Genomic DNA, 17,870 nt, shown 5'->3' with positions numbered 1-17,870 from the left:
CATACTCATTTGGAGGAAGAACAATTAGTTCATCGAATCATAAGTCTTTAACTAAAGATTTTAAGTTCCTCAGAATATATAATTCTTAATGGCTTAAGCCCAATTGATATTTGTAGTGCCTAATAATATGTACACAGTGGCCATATTTGTAGATGATGATGCAAAAATTCTAAACTGAATATGATATCATAGGGGAAGGAAGAAAAACTCTTGGCAATTATTTTTGCATTTCTTCCTTCCATTGATTTTTCTGAAGGCCACAGCATATGGTTTTTCATTTGAATAATTTAAATTGTAAATAGAAATACATGCTCATTCTTTAATAGTCTTTTGGAGAGTCTAGAATATCAAGAATAAAGAAAGATGAATGAATACAATATACTGGTGGATTAACACTTAGAAAATAAATTCAGTAATGACTGAAAGATACAGGTTGGTAAGTAAAAATGCAGGGAGTAAAAATTCTAACTTACTTTCTACCCCTGATGCATACTGATACTTGGAATGAGACACTTAAAAAAAACTATTTAAGTAGTCATGTCAAAAAAAAAAAAGACTTGGCATTGACATATCTTAAGAAGTGAAGTCTTCATCTGTTAATACAATAATTTGCATTTCTTTTTCATTCACTGGAAGAGATAACAGAAGCTTTCGTTTTGTACTTGTCTACGATTTCTTTAATATTTTTCAAGGAAATTTCGGCAATGAATTCTTCACACTCTTTGTCTACTCTAACAATTTGCTCTTCAAAGTGCTTCTAGAGAAAACAAAAATTAAATTGTTAATAATTTAAAACCAATAAATGCACAAAGAAAAAACAAATTACAGACCTAAAAAATATTAGTCTAAACATATTATTACATTCTACAAGACAGAAGGAGAAATAGATTCTAGTGTGTAAAATCAAAGATAGGGGCATAGTGTGGTATATGGGTTGGGAAGAGATATTAGGGATATATATATATATATATNTATGTTAAAAATTGTCTTAGGTCATACAGGGAGGAAGTGTCTGTGGCTGGATTTGAATCTAGGACTTTCCATCTTTAGGTCTGGTTTTCTATCTATTGAGCCATCTAGCTGGCCCTTACTTTGATATATTTTTAATAAACTCATTTTAATTTTCTTTGTTTTTGCTTTATTAATCAGGGTAAAAGCCTAAAAGAATTTTCCTTTTAACAACTGGCTTAGCTAGTCAGGAATTTTGAGGACTCTTTCATCTGGCTATAACTGTGGGAAAGTCGGCTCCAAGCATAAGATATCCCAGCTGGCATAGATTCCCGCCCCCCCTCCCCCCCCCAATCAGTGGTAGAAAAAATGTAGTGCTCCAAAACTCAGGACAAGTAAAAGAGAATTAGGTCCTAAATTTTGATTTTTTTTTTTTTTTTTTTTTTGGTGCATGAAGAAACAACAGCCTCTGGACGTGGACAGGGAAGTGATTCTAATCCTTGACTGGAAGGCCAGGAAAAGGGTGATACTAATATTAAATACAATGGGAGCAGCACAGAGGCAGTTGTCTGGGTGATTCCCTATTGGCCAGGCTGTTAAAGGTTTGGGACAAAAGTAGGCTGCATGTTCAGCTGAGAATGTCTAAACTGGGAGTGTAGAACTTAGCCTGGATTGGACTTAGTATTCAGAGACACTGGGAAAGGAATTTAGCCAGATAAAATGTTATAAATTCTTGATTGCTATAACTTGCACATGTTAAAATTAAAACTTGAAAAATTAGAGAATGGGAAAATGGATGATTGGTTCTAATGGGCTGCCTTTTAGATGGAAAATGCCCTAATTTTCCATGTCCACTGGAGGCACCAGTACAGAATTCTGCACCATTTTCCTATAATCTAAATATAATAAAGACTATGACACCTTTAAGAACTGTTTTCACAGGAAATAATCAGAGGTCCAATCAAGCTATTTCTACCCCTCAGCTATATGGGACTTGTCTATCTCACCTCTAGATTGGTTTTTAGATAATGGGGATAAATATTCACCAAGAGGTGGGAAAGGTTCTTTCCAACTGTGGCCAGAGTTGGAAAAGAAGACAAGAGAAAGACAGATAAGAGAAAAATTAGGAATTAGTGGAGTAAAGGTCATCTCCCCTTCCCTTTCCTTCCCCCTCCCTCCCTTCCTTCCTCTAAGGCAGAAGAGTAGTAAGGATAGGTAATGGGGGTCAAGTGACTTGCCCAGGGTCACATAGCTGGGAAGTGTCTGAGGCAGGATTTGAACCTAGGACCTCCCATCTCTAGGCTTGGCTCTCAATCCACTGAGCTACTCAGCTGCCCCCTTCAGATTAACTCTTACCTAGCCATGTTTATAACAACTTCACAAATCTGAGATTTTTATCTTCATTACAATCTTACTAGATTCAACTTGCTGAGATTTTTTTCCCTATCTTGTCTTGTGATAGCAAACCCTCCTAGCTTTGTCATCTACAAATAGCATAGAGACAAGGGCAATTTCCAAGGCTACATCAATAAAGCTCTCCTTACAAGTTGACAATAAACCATCAATGACAGTTCTTTGAGTCTAGCTATTCAAGTCTTTCTAAATCCACTTAAATGTATGCCTGTTTACTAAACAACTATGTTTTATCCATAAGTCTTGTATTAGGGACTTTATCAATGGTTGATTTAAAATCTAAGTAAATGATATTTACAGCATTTTTGGGATCTACTAGTCTAGTAACAGTAAAAAAAAAAAAAGGAAAATGAGATTAATTGGGAATGATTTGTTCATGATGAAGTTATAGCTCACCATTAACTATTTTATTCTTAGTCTGTCCTTTCTCAATAAACTTATAGAAATAGAAAATTTTAAAAGATTTTTACCACCCAGAACCTTAGCATTAACCAGTAAAACCCTTAAGAGTTAGCTATTTTTATACATCAAAACCCAGTGATCTGCCACTGCTGGATGTTGTCAGTGGTACCTCTTATTGGTTAGGGAGATCAGGTAGTTGCCTAGAGATAGGAGGTCATAGGTTTAAATCTGACCTCAAATAGTTCCTAGCTGTGTGACCCTTGGCAAGCCACTTAACTCCCATCATCCCTTACCACTCTTTTGCTTTGGAATCAATTCACAGTAATAATTCTAAAATGGATGGCCAGGATTAAAAAAAATAAAAGTCTGTAATGCTTATTTTACAACTGAAGCCACAGGCATGAACAAGATCTAATTTAGTTAGTGTAGAATAAATTTTTTTGTAGAATACAAAAATTAGTTTTAAGTGTTTTTTTAAAAGTAGGAAAATAGAACTTTAAGCAAAGGAATTTTAAATTCAGAGAAAGTTTAGTTTTTTTTCCAACAAATTTTTTACTTACTTCAACAGATCCAACATGGGTAGCAACCATTTCTAGGAGACGTTGTAAGTTATTGCTCACTTTTCGTCTTTCTTCAGTTGTTGTTTGTAATACCAGCTGGCGTCTATGGAATAAAACTTTTGTTTAATTCATTTAAGAATTTTAACTAGGGGGGCAGCTGGATTGAGAGCCAGGCCTAGAGATGGGAAGTCCTAGGTTCAAATCTGGCCTCAGACACCTCCCAGCTGTGTGACCCTGGGCAAGTCACTTGACCCCCATTGCCTAGCCCTTACCACTCTTCTGCCTTGAGCCAATACACAGTATTGACTCCAAGACGGACAGTAAGGGTTTAAAAAAAAAAAGAATTTTAACTAGTTCTTTGGTGGTTATAAGAAGGACTTAAATGGATAGGTTGAACCAATAGAAACCTAAATTTACTTATTTAGTGTTGAACTAATTAAAATCCCCAAAGAATATTTTATAGAGCTAGAAAAAATTCAAATGGAGGAACAAAGGGTCAAGAATCTCAAGGTATGAAAAGATAAAAATTAATATTTCCTCAGATTTCTACTTTATTGCTTTTATGCTGTACTGATTTTTATAATGGTCAGCATCTGCTTGGACACACACAGCAGGAATTGGTTTAAAAGTGTGGTTTAAAGAATGTTGTTATATAGCACATGGAACTAGCCCCTGGGACATCTATGTGCTAACCAGCTTAACATTTTCTGTAAACAACAGACCAGCTAAAGATGGAGCTCCTCCCCCAAAGATAATTCTGTCCTGGCTCTTCCTTGTGTAATTAAGAGCGGTTTTATCCCCGCCCCCCCCCCCCCCCCACATTTAGGTGATTCTGATTTTTTTGCTGTTGTTTGTCCATGATTTTCAAAGAGGACCTATGACACCTGGGAGTGAAGTCTTGACTTGTGCACAGATTCGATTTAAGTGAGGCAGAGATGAACAAAATCATTGGCCTCACTCTCTTCCAAAGACATCCAAGTCCATTGGTGATGGCTGGCGTGAGGTACAATGAATGACCTTGGCATCTCTGATGTCTGGTCAAGCTCTAGGTGCTCCACATTGCCTGCTTCAGCTGCTTTCATGGCCAATGGTACAAACTATTCTCATTTACTCATTCTACTGGAGGTAGTTTTCATGTGCTTGAAGTAGCCTAACTCACCAATGGGTTTGTGACCCATAGGTTACCATCAATTTAGTTCGGTTCATTCTCTGAGATGGCTTATTTGGGTGTGGTGACAACTTTTTGGAGCCACAGGCAAGGATTTGGTGCCAGGTGGACACCAAAGGTAAATAAGTGGACCTGAAAAGGGCTCAGCAAGCTCTCCCATCAGAGATGCTAGTCTTCCTTGAATACCCACAAATCCCAAGAGAAAGAAAAATGCTGTATAATTATGATGTATTTTATTACTATATTTGATGTTGGCAATGTCTTACTATCTGTTTAATTAATCAATTAAACTTTATTATATGTATGTATAAAGAAAATCATGTTATATATGGGGTCAGGAGGTGTTTGCTTATATGCACGATTTTTGTCATTCTTGGTAGGTCTTGGAACTCCCTGAGGAACTGGGGGCCCTATTATATTTTGCTAGTGATAGTGATGAGAAGGTTGTTGAGGTATATATGACTATTTGCTCTTATACTCAGTGGTATACCACTGCTTCGGGACTGGGTACCAGGCTTCTGGACAGTTCTAACTTAGGTCTATCTATTTTACAGTTGAACAAAATTGTTCTTATTCAACATGGAAAGGTGTCTGTGTCTAGGTTGTAGATGAATCTTTTTTGGTGACCACCTTTGTACTCCATAGATACTTTGCAATCTTTTTTTTTTTTGCTTCTGTAGTTTCAATTTCACCCAAATAATTTCTATTTTTCATTTCCTTGATGGAAATAGAAGACAGAACTGAAAGTTGCCAAATGGTGCCAGATCATTAAAGGTTATGATTAAAAGTGCTTGGTGTAGGGGAAGAAGCCACTTCTTTCAACTCAATACAGATGACTTCTAGATTTATATATTCAGCCCTAGTCTTTCTCTTGAGCTCCAGTATGCACATCAATAATTGCATATTGATTATTTTAAACTAACTGGATATTCTTTATACATCTCAAACTAAACATGTCAAACAGAGAACTTATTCTCTATCTCTCTACCAAACTTTCTATTAAAGGCATCACATTACCTTATTGTCTCCAGTATGCAGTTTGAGCATTATCCTCTATCCCTCACTTTACATATATAAACAATTAGCAAATAATGGTATTTTTATCTCCATGATATTTCTTACATCCAACTCCTTTTCATCATTGATTTCTCATCCTAATTTTTGCATCCTAATTCAGGCTATGTTTTTTATTTCATTTGGAAGGAGTCAACTAACTCATTAATAGTTTACTTGCTTAAAGTTTCTACTCAAATGTCAAGATATTTTCCCTAAAGTACATAATTGATCATGTCATTACTCTGTAAATTCCAGTGGCTACTCATTACCTCTAGGATCAAATATAACATGTTCTGTTTGTCATTTAAAGCCTTCCACAATCTGGTCTCAACATACTTTTCCAGCTTTATCCTATTTATTCATTTTCTTGCTCTCTAGGGCCCAGTTGAACTAGTTTTTAAAAACTGTTCCTCACATATGGCACTCCATTTCCTGTATCTGTACAGGCACTCTGTATTTGTTCCCTAATCAGCCAGCAAACATTTGTTAAATGAACAATCTTTAATCATCAGAAGCTTACATTCTAGTGGGAGAACAAATGAGGACATATATAATGATAATAGAAGAAATATAAATAAGTACAAAACAACTAAATAAAAGGTACTCTGAGATGGAAGGAGTTAGCAACTGGGGGAATCCCTTCATGTTAATGGTGATGTTTAAAGTTTATCATGAAAGGAGGAAATCAATAAGGTAGAGCTTAGAAGGGAGAATTCCAGGTGTGGGGAAAAACAAATAGACAGGTAAGGAGATGATGGGTCATACCACCCTAGTTCAGGCTTCCAACTCCTCTGGCATGTTATAATGGCTTCCTAATCTCTGTTCTAATTCTTTCATCAATGTAGCCCACCTTTAAGTATGAACCTCAGTCAACCTGAATGACTTCTAATTGTCTTGAAGATAAATGGTAAAGTCCTCTATGTAGTTTTTAAAATTACAATTTGGATGGATCAAAGACTGTGGAAGGAGAATGATGTATTAAGTCGGAAAGACAGGTTAGGACAATGATGGCGAACCTTTTAGAGACTGAGTGCCCAAACTACAATCCTCAAATGGCATGTGAGCCCCTGCCTTACCCTAGACAGGGGAGGGAGGAAGCACTCCTTTTGGGCTGCTGGGCAGAGGGGTGAGTGGTGGGAGAAATGTCTTCAGGTGTGGTGGAAAGAGGGAGGGGAGTCCTTCCAGCATGTTCACCAGCACAAGGTTAGGATAAGGTTGGGATGGACTTAAAAAAAATAGGGAATTGGGGGCAGCTGGGTGGTTCAATGGATTGAGAGCCAGTCCTAGAGAGGGGAGGTCCTAGGTTCAAATCTGCCCTCAGGCACTTCTTAGCTATGTGACCCTGGGCAAGTCACTTAACCTCCAATGCCTAGCCCTTACTACTCTTCTGCCTTAGGACCATATTGGTCCTAAGGCAGAAGGTAAGGGTTAAAAAAACACAACAACAACAATAACAAAAACAGGGGATTTTATGTTTTATTTTAGAAGCAGTGAGAAACAACTAGGGTTGACTGAGTAAGGGAGCAGTATAGTAGGATCTTGGTAGAGGTCAACAATTACTTCTCCCCAGTTAAATTTAAGATAACTTATTTTCTTGTGTGTTCAAGTACCATATGGAAATTTGATGTTACTTTCCACTCAAAATTGCATATATTACATTATCAATCTCATTAATTTATACTCCAAAATTCTAAAGAATTTTATATTATTCTATTATTTTTTTTAACCCCATACATTCTGTTTTAGAATTGATATTAAGTATTGATTCTAAGGCAGAAGACTGGTAAAGACCTGGCAATGGTGTTAAGTGACTTGCCCAGGGTCACATAGCTAAGAAATGTCTGAGACCAGATTTAAATCCTGGACCTCTTGTCTCTAGGTCTGGCTTTCTATCTACTGTGCCATCTAGCTGCCCCCTTGTATAGGGCTTTAAAAGCTACATAGAGGACTTTATATTTTATCTTAGAGGCAAATGGAAACTACTTGAGTTGAGAAAGGAATCACATATTTGCATTTAAGTATGGACTAAATTGTAGAAGGACTAATTAGGAGGCCATTATAACATGCAAGAGGAGTTGAGAGCCTGAAGTAAGGTGGTATGTGTGTGAATCAAGAGAAAGTATTAGATGTTAGAAGTGTAGAAATATATTACAGTTTGGATATATGAAGTGAGGGAGAGTAAGAATTGAGGAAACGACTCCAAGGTTGTAAAACTGGGTGCCTGGAAAGACGATGACATCTTTAACAAAGCAGTAAGTTTGGAAGAGAGATAGATTTGGAGGGGACAATAATGAGTTCTGTTTTGGATGTAAATGAGTTTGAGATGTCTCTGGGATAGGCAATTTGATATCTTCAATAGACAACTATTTATTCTGGATTAGAGCTCGAGAGAGAGACTACAGTTGAAGATCTATGAGTCAATTGTACAGAAATAATATTTAAGGAGTGGATGTGTGTGTGTGTGTGTGTGTGTGTGTGTGTGAGAGAGAGAGAGAGAGAGAGAGAGAGAGAGAGAGAGAGAGAGAGAGAGAGAGAGCGAGCAAGCATTGAGCAGTGATGGTGAACCTTTTAGAGATGGAGTGCTCAACCCCCCTTCCACCCCCCAATCCCAAACAGGGGAGGGAGGAAGCGTTCCCATTGGGCTGCTGGGCAGAGAAATGGGTGAAGTGAGGAATGTCCTCCCCTCCAGTTCTGCTCTGTCTGCTCCGTCTGCTTCCATTGGTTGCTGGGCAGAGGGGAATAGCCACATGCCCACAGAGAGTGCTCTGCATGCCATCTTTGGCACCTATGCCATAGGTTCACCATCATAGGCAGGAGGGAAGAACAGAGGCCTTAGAACACAGACTTGGGGAAGATTCTGAGTTAAATATGGTAGATGAACAATCAAAGGAGACTGAGAAGTGGTTAGAAATAGGAGCACCAGAAGAGTAATATCATGAAAAGTATCCAGGAAAGAGTGGCCAATTGTATCAAATAAGGCAGATGGGCTGAGAAGGATGATGAGTAAGAAAAGGATATAAAGTAACTTTGAAAAGAGAATGTTATAATTTACTAATGAGGTCAGAAACTATATTTGAAATCTATGGGTAAGGAGTGAGAGGAGAATGGAAGTACTGAGTTTATATAATTATCTCTTGGAATTGCCTGAGAAAGGAAAGAGGGATAGTAATACCATAGCTGAGGGAATGCTAGGATCTAGTAAGTTTTTTTCCCCCTTTTAAGGAATGGAGTCTTGAAGTCAAGAGAGAGGTTGAGGATTCCTTTAGTGGTCTTATCTCAAGTCTTATGCTAGATATTTTATTATCTCTCATTGTGATTCTAAAACACTTTAGAAGACTTTGTGGTAGAAGTCTAGTTCTCTTCTAGCAGTGCAGTTCTTTCCTTCAAGAGATTGTTTCTTGCTCTTTATCCATTGTATAGACTCTTTTTTGCTTACCCATTATCAATTTTTCTTAGTATTTCTGAGATGTTCTCTTAAATATATCATTACTTACTCAATACTTTTGACAGAAATGACTTATTTAATTAAAATGTTAACTTGTTAATAGTTTTGTTTTAATTAAATGAAAATTGTCATGTTATACTTACATAACATAACAAATAATTTGATGTCTCTTCTTGACAAATATCCCGATAGTATTAAGATGGAAAATTGGCCCCAATACTAAGTAAATTGGTTCAGTATTCCCATTTTCAAAATTTTTCTTGATATAGCTTCTTGCTCCCTGTTAATATCCATACTATATTTCAGTTTTAAAAGATTCAGAATTTTAAATTAGAACCCTTATTTCAAAAAACTCAATTGAATAAAAGATGAACTTACTGCTGTTGAATGTCGTCTAATTCACTCATGGCTTCACTGAGGCCTTCATGAACTCCATTTTCAAGTAAATGCTTATGCTTTTCAAGGGACTCCACCTCAGTAGAACATTTTCTTTCTTTCTCTTCAGCTTCCTTCAAGAATAAAATCATAACTATAGTGTTTTAAATTGACAAGCATTTTACATATTTATTCCAAGTAATTCTTTAAAAAGATTAAAAGCTTACAGAAATAAGTGCTTTCCTGGTTACATACTGTTAAGCCTGTTATAACGTTTCACACATAGGAAATCAAACTTTCTGCTGAGAAGTTTATATTCTAGAAGCTATATAATTCTGGAATTTCATTATAGTAGCATTATCTAATATTTATTCAGTGATATTTTCCAGCCTCTAATTGGGTTATTTCATATAGAAGGTAGATTTTAAGTTTTTATTTGTAAATGAGGGTGTCTTTCCATACAGAAATTGCATAAATTAAAATTATAGTGTCTTCAATGTAAAAATATCAGACTTGGAAAGCAGTGTCCAAAGTATACCTGGCTTTAATTTTTGTTTATTTTTTATTTTTTAGAAAAATTGTCCATGGTTACATGATTCATGTTCTTACTCTCACCTCCACCCCTTTCCTACCCCCCTCCCCCCACCACAGCCAATGCTCATTTCCACTGGTTTTAATAGTATTTTTAAATTTTTGCTTATTTTTTATCTTCTAAAAGTAAAGTATACTTGGAATTAGAAATTCCGAGTTTGATTTTGGGGCAGAGGTGGAGAATGTAAACTTGGTAGCCTAAAATGATCTATACATATATGGATTATAACATTTTTGTAGAAGATAGAATTTAAAAAGGACAAGGAAATAGTTATCAAATTTGTCAAAGAGAAATGCTGCTGAATTTGAGAATAAGCTAATTCAACTCTGCTACTTTTCTCATAATGATGGTAAAAACAATAAAGAGATTTCTATGTAACACAAAAACATAAAAATGCACAGGCAATAAAAACCTCATCTCTAATGAGCACATATCAATTTTTCTTAGAGGAAGAATTCCATAATGGACTTGGGAGTCAGAAAAACTAGTGATAAGGGCACCAGAATTGGGGAAAGGGTGGGGCAAGGAGGAAGAAAACAGAAGTATTAAAAAAAAATGTACAAAAAGGTACTGAAAGAAGGTCAGTAGTAAACACAATGTTCAGCTTTGAAAATAACATGTTTGAAAAATCTTATCAGATTGCTTACCTGAGGGAGGGGAGAAGGATGAGAGACAGTGAGTAAGGCAGGGTAAGGAGGAAGAGAATTTGGTACTCAAAATTAAAAAAGAAATGAAAGCTGAAAATTGTTTTTACATTTAATTCAGGAAAAATAAAATATTAAAAAAAAACCTATTGTTGTATACTTGGAAGGTGAAGTGAGTACTGTATTAGCCCAAATATAATACCCTGAATATAGTATGATCCCAAGTATTTTGAAGGGTAACTCAGAAAGAGGAAACATCCATTTTATTTTCTCCTTTTAAATTATAACTTTCTCTTAACTCACGAATAATGAAGGCACTTTATAGTTGAAGTTTTTTTAAGGTCCTGAAAACAAGTTAAAGAAGTTTTAATGCCAACACTTTTATTAAATATGTATTACTTTTATAGATACTTTTGAGAAACTATTTCTAATATTTAATCATGTTCTCCTTCATCTTCTATTTCCTCATTTCCCAAAATGGAAACATCATTTGAGTCATCACTGTCACCCTCTTCTTCCCATAAAACACCATCTTCACTATCATCCATACTGTTTGGTATAGAACATTTTTTAAATCCAAGCACAATGGACTTGGTGGAGTCCTAAGTGGTTTTGATCCAGTTCTCTAATACAGTGACTGAAGGTTTTTTTTATTTTTCCTGATGGAGTAAATTCATGGTTTCTGGCCAACATCAACTCGTTATATTCTTTCCTCAAACGATCTTTGAATGGCTTAGTAACCACTATATCTTAACATTTGTAATTGCAATGTCATTCCTCCAGGAATAAATAACAACTAGGTCTGTGTACATTTTGGCAATTCTCTTCTTCACATTTTCAGTCAGGTGAGCCTTAAACATGTTGAGTAGGAACATTCCTCTCTAATGCAGTAACAAACCCGATGCCTACCCCAGACCACATTCAACCAATCCAACACAAGTTCTTCATTTATCCATCCCTTTTCCTGCACATGAAGGATCACTCCTGATGGTAACTTTTCATTAGGTAATGTTTTATGCCTTAAAATTACATAAGGAGTCAGTTTTTGTCCATCAACTGTGACTGCAATCATCACGGTCATTTTAGTTTTCTCATCTCCAATAGCTTTAATCAACACTTATTTGGCACCTTTAGTATTAATGGTGACATTTGATGGAATATCAAAACAAAGAGGCATTTGGTCAGCATTTCCCATTTTCCCTAGGAGATAGCCGTGCTTTTTACATATGCTGAGGTGTACAATACACAACTTATGGTTTCAAAGCTGGAAGTGCTCAAATATAGTGCAAACGTGACTTTCAAAGGTACATATTGGAGAAAAAAATGTTACACTATATTTGGGCTAATATGGATTACCATATGTGGTATGTGGTACTGTTCAGCTTCATCACATGGAAATACTTATTTTATCTGGTGTTTTGAGTACAGAATTTTTTAAAAAGGGGAATGTATTTTTTTTTTATGGCTAAAATCTTTGCCTTCCATCTTGGAATTAATAGTATATATTAATTCTAAGGCAGAAGAGTGATAAGAGCTAGACAATAAAAGTTAAGTGACTTGCCCAGGGTCACAGAGCTAGGAAGTGTCTCAGGCCAGATATGAACCTAGGAAGTACCATCTCTAGGCCTGGGTCTCAATCTACTGAGCCTCCTATCTGTCCCTGGGAATGTATCTTAATGTTATTCCAAATTTGGGGAAGGCTTTGTCAATCCAGTTGCAGATTAAAATTCTCTAACGGTCAATTAATATTTTTCTCTAACATTCAATTCTGAGAGTTCCTGCCAGGTGATTCTGATATAGGTTGAGGCACTCTGAGACCTGTTGTTCATCCTTCATTTTCTTTTAAACCCAAATCTTCTGTCTTAGCATTGATACTGTCTGTTTCAAGGCAGAAGAGTGGTAAGGATGAGGTAATTGGGGTTAAGTGACTTGCCCACGTTCAAACACAGCAGCTAGGAAGTGTCTGAAGTCACATTTGAATCCAAGACCTCTCGTTTACATAGGCCTGGTTCTGTATTCACTGAACTACCTAGCTGTCCCTTATCCTTCATTTTCAAAGGTGATTAGTGACATCACGGTGCTCTATTGACTTGCTCCTGAATTGGATTTAAGTGAAGTTGCACAAAGTCAACAGCCTCACTATCTCTTCCAGAGACACTGAATTTTAGAGGAAAGACAAGTCAGGATGACTGGCAATGGCATGGATCACTGCGGCATCTTCTATGTCTAAGCAAACTCTAAGTGCTTCAACACAGTGTGCTTTAGTTATCTTTGTGGCCATTGGAATAAACTGGAACAACATATAGCCTCCTTCTGAGAATATTTCTCACCCTGATCTGCTAGCCCCCCATGAATTTAAGTCTGACCATATCTAAATCCAATTTTACATAGGGACTCTTAATTATCTACATATACTCATATTGCTATCTATATATGAATCTGTATCCTTAGATATACATAGAAAAGAAACACAGATTTAACAACTTTTTATTTTCTAATATACTTTTCAGGCACTAAGATGTAACTAGCTAGTTAAACTATAACCTGTTTTTGAGTAATAGGCAGTGGGGCTATTGATTTCATTGCTAAGGGGAACTCTCATATAAGGAAATTCCTTCTCCCAATGCAGAATTTAAGGGAATTGTCCAGAGCACTGAGAAGTTAAGTGACTTACTTAGGGTTACACAGCCAGGATGGAGAAGAGGTTGGACTTGAACCCAGATCTTCCTGGCTCTAAGGTCAACTCTATCCACTACTCTATGCTGCCTCTGTTTTAAATGAATTCTCTTTAAACAGTAATGCAACAGGGCAGCTAGGTAGCAGTTGAGAGAGCACTAGGCTTGAAGTTAGGAGGATCTGGTTTGAAATCTGGCCTCAGACACTTCCTAGCTGTGTGCCCCTGGGCAAGACTTGGTTACCTAGATTGACCTTTTGTCTTAGAATTGGTACTAAGTCTTCTGGAAGGTAAGCCACCTCCCTCCACTGCCAAACAGTAATGTGACATTTGTTCTTACCTTAATTTTTTGTTGTTTAAGATCCTTTAGTTTTTGGACTTCATCGTTTAACATTTTTACATTCCTCTTCACTTCTGTTACCATTGTGTTCACCTTGAAGAAAAATTTTGAGTGTAAGAATCATCAAAACTACCACCAGAAGATGTTAACAATCTAATGTATTATCTTTCAATGATTAACCAGGTAACCAGACTATTTTTGTCAAAGGCAACACCATCCTTCTACTCTCTTGGGTTTGCTCTTAATTCTTCACTGTCCCTTGCCTCACATATCCAATCAATTATCAAATTGTTCCATTTTCACTACCACAACATTTCTTATATCTGACCCCTTTTCTCTACTCATAGTTATTTGAAAGTAGAACAGGCTGCCTCAAAAGGTTTCATAGTAGGGATTCCTTTTGTGTATAGGTTAGACTAGATGGTTGTTCTTTCAAATTCTATAATTTTCTGTCACAGCCTATTCTTTAGGTATGTTTTCTTCTGCCCTTTGGACCACTTCATCTTGGGTAAAGATTTCCAGTTTGTTAACTTTAATACTTCCCTGCTTGCAATCTCAGGGGTGGGAAATCAGATCTGCCTAAAATGGATAGGTTCCCTCCTCCTGAAACACAGGAACTGCTCTGATCTCAGAGCTACAATAATGGTCAAGCTCCTCTTGGAAACAGGACTCAGGAGTTCTCTATCATCATTCTTCTACTCATGACCTGAAGCCAATTTTGCTAGAGGTTTCCTAGCAATAGTCCAAGTTGCATCTCTTTCTAGCTTTGCTTTGGCTCTTAGTCCTCTTTCACCATGTGTAAAGTGAGTTAGGAGGGGATGTTGGTGGCCTGTCCTGTTTTAGAGGTATTACTCATAGCCCCAGGGTGAGGGTCTCCTTGGGAAACTATAATCATATTCTTCCTGTATCCTATGCCTTTAGTTATCTCTAATTAATCCACATGGTCTTCCTTTTTAGGTCTTCCTTCAAATTTGCCAAATAAAATAGCCTGTTACTTTTAGTATAAGAGGAAGTGTGAATTGAGAGTCTGAAAAACCTGGGTTCAAACACATTCCCCTAAGCATGTCAACCTCTCAAAACTGTAGACTAGAGAAGTCAAACTCGGGCTGCTTCGCAGCTGGTAACACTCCCAAGTACTGCTTGAACCAGATTAAAATGTAATTGGGAAATATTTCACAAAATAAAACAAAATAAACAAAATAAAAATACAGTAACACATAAATAATACTAATTTGTGATTTTCTAAGTCATATGCTGATGGGTGGGAACCTCATGTATTGGCTGAGGGTGCTCCCATTTCTCTTTGAATTTGACACTATTGCTTTGAGACTGTAAATTATAGAAGAGGTGATGATATGCATTGGTAAACTGTCTTTCCTTATCCTTTTCTAAAGCCATCAGAAATCTGGTAAAAAAAATTACTTTCAGAATTAACTGACCTGTCAAATAATTTTCTAAAGCCTTTTCTATTTCTGACAACTGATCCTGACATCCTAACCTCCCAGGTTTAAGTAAAGTAGTTTGTAAAGCTTAAAGTACAATAGAAGATGTGAGTTATTGCTATTATTTTTAAAGTCTTAACTTCCTAACTTACCTGTTCTAGGGTCTCTTCCGAACCCATTTTTTTATGTAGTACTTTGCTTATTCCTTCTTCATTTTGGTTCAGGAGCTCCTTGAGTGGAATCTGCAAAACATGGAAAAATTTTTTTATACATTAAAGTATGATAATAAAGACATCAGGACAACTTTTGGTGCTTGTGTTAATCAGTGTCATTACTTCTGAGTGACTCATCTATTATAAATACTATTAACTGTTAAATATGCTAAATTCCAGAAATGTAGCATATTAAGTTAATCAAATTAACTTAAAATTGAGAAGATCCTGATTTTATCAATTCTTTTTTCTAACCCAAGTTTTTCAAGAAAAGTTGAAAGGATTTGCTATAAATGCAAAAAGTTAACTATATGTTTGAGAAGAGTGAATTATTGCAGTTCTTTACTTTTCCTTTGTATAAGAAATAAAACCAAAATAAAATCAAATTTATACTACTGATGTGAGTGTGTGAACTAAGAGTACTAATACCCTTAAACCAAACAAATAAAAAAGCCATGAAAAAACAAAACTATTTCCAAGTCAATTTTTGATTTGAATTGCAATAATCCAAATACACAATTCTATACCAGAACTAATTTATACAATGCATGGTATTTGTTGAATAAAGAATGGATATTCTTATGAATGAACAAACAAAAATATATTAAGATTCAGTGAAGGAGAAAAAGATGTACATGAGGTAGGTAGGAAGTTTAACATCTCTTAGATATCATTTGAAGATTAAAGTATAATCAGGGAAAAATTTTCTCCTATGTTCACAAAGTAGAGCTAATTGATTAAAAAAAAGAATCATTATGATCCTCAATTAAAAAAATAATAGTACACAAAATTTCAAATTCTTATTTGACACATGTAAATATCAATACTCACATAGATTTGAGTCCTATATTTGACAAGATAGTTTTTACCGGCCTCAGGATTAAACTTAATTTCGAAGTCATAACCCTTGTAATCCTCTGCAATCTTTGGTATAAGTTTTAATTTTCGAGCAAGCTTATGATATTCTGCCAGTTGTGCTTCAATCTAGAAGCAAAGCAACAATGTAACACAAAACAGAATAAAAATCTGTTAATAAAATTCTTCTAAATGGCCTTTAACTGCAACTGTTCATGTTTTGTAACTTAAAATAAGTAAAGAAAAGTAGTGTCAACTACAAAATAAACATAGCAAGAATACATAATCATTTAAATACATTTATGGATAATTTTACTATAATTATTAGCTAACAAATAATGTCTTTTCCCTCTTTAGTTTATTATCTAATTTTATTATCTTATTTTAGTTTGTCATGCAACAAAAACTTCAATAAGTGTCTATAATGTATGAGCATTTATATAATATTCAAAATTCTAAAAGAAAACAATGGCACGGAATTATTTTTAGTCAACCTGTTAGCATCTCAAATGCATAATGAATAATTGTAATTTTATTTTCTCTATGGTGTTTTGCATAAATTCATTTCCAGATAACCTTATATGTGCCAAATTTTTAACCAGTTTTTTTTTTTTAAACCCTTACATTTCATCCTGGAGTCAATACTGTGTATTGGCTCCAGGGCATAAGAGTGGTAAGGGCTAGGCAATGGGGGTTAAGTGATTTGCCCAAGGTCACACAGCTAGGAAGTGTCTGAGGCCAGATTTGAACCTAGGACCTCCTGTCTCTAGGCTTGGCTCTCAATCCACTAAACCACCCAGCTGCCCCCTTTAACCAGTTTTTGACAAAATTTAATCCTATATTCTCCTGTCTTACTTTGCCTTTATCCAAATACATATTTTTAACAATATTAAAAAAAAATAGCAACAATTCACTTTTGGTATTTTTGATTAATCATCCACTGCTTAATAAACTTCTATTTTACTTTTTGTTGACTTTACCCTATCAAAACACTGAACATGTTAAAGCAGTTGAATGCAACATGTCAGGATTCCCTTAGGAGAGATTATGTGAATCTAGTAAGTCACAAAAGTGAATGGTTAGTTTTGTGATAGCAAGAATTGGAAAAAAAAAAGAATTCCCCATGAACTGCGAATAGTTGAGCAAATCATAGTACGTGAAAATAATGGAATAATATTATTTTGATATATGTAATGAATATAGAAGCATGGAAAAATTTATAAGGTGATTCAAAATGAAGTAAGAAAAACAACACACAGTAACTACAACAATGCAAATAAAAAGAACCACATGCTGGAAAATTTAAAGTGAATGTAACAAAAATATAAGAATCCTGCATGACTCAGATGAAGAGATATGAGAAGCCAACCCACTCGGGCTGGAATTCCACAAGTGCATCTGTTTTTAGGCTTTTTCAATGTATCCATCAATTGTGACCCCCACCCCCTTTAAAAAAATACTATTTGTTATATGAGATAGCTCTCCAGGAGGGGGAAAAGGAAGGATATTGAGGATAACTATGTTTACGTAAGAAACAGAAGACATCAATAAAAACTTTATTTAAAAATAACAAAGAAAAAATGATAAGTCAGTAAATTCTGTTAGAATAGTGATACTCTAAACTAAAGGATTACTAAAGTTTACATGGCTTTTATATCAACTGGGTCCAGACTTCTGTACTGTTCTGGTTGTTAGTTCTCTTCTGTGTTAGCCTTGGTTATCTGCTATCACTTCTTACCTTACA

General features: G+C 35.6%; 1 protein-coding gene across 1 annotated transcript; it reads right to left on the bottom strand.

Moving 5' to 3' along the window:
• Positions 1-622: 622 nt before the first annotated feature.
• LOC123256661 (kinetochore protein NDC80 homolog) lies at positions 623-16,255 on the bottom strand (the record flags this gene model as incomplete). Its single annotated transcript, XM_044685245.1, has 6 exons — positions 623-757; positions 3,324-3,426; positions 9,371-9,501; positions 13,618-13,710; positions 15,212-15,301; positions 16,103-16,255. Coding segments are annotated over 6 exons (705 nt in total), but the record flags the coding sequence as incomplete, so codon positions are not given.
• Between the last annotated feature and the right edge of the window lie 1,615 nt (positions 16,256-17,870).

Source organism: Gracilinanus agilis, unplaced genomic scaffold (assembly GCF_016433145.1).
Source record: "Gracilinanus agilis isolate LMUSP501 unplaced genomic scaffold, AgileGrace unplaced_scaffold79, whole genome shotgun sequence".
In the NCBI taxonomy this organism is placed as follows: Eukaryota; Metazoa; Chordata; class Mammalia; order Didelphimorphia; family Didelphidae; genus Gracilinanus; species Gracilinanus agilis.
This window is presented reverse-complemented; position numbering and strand designations above follow the sequence as displayed.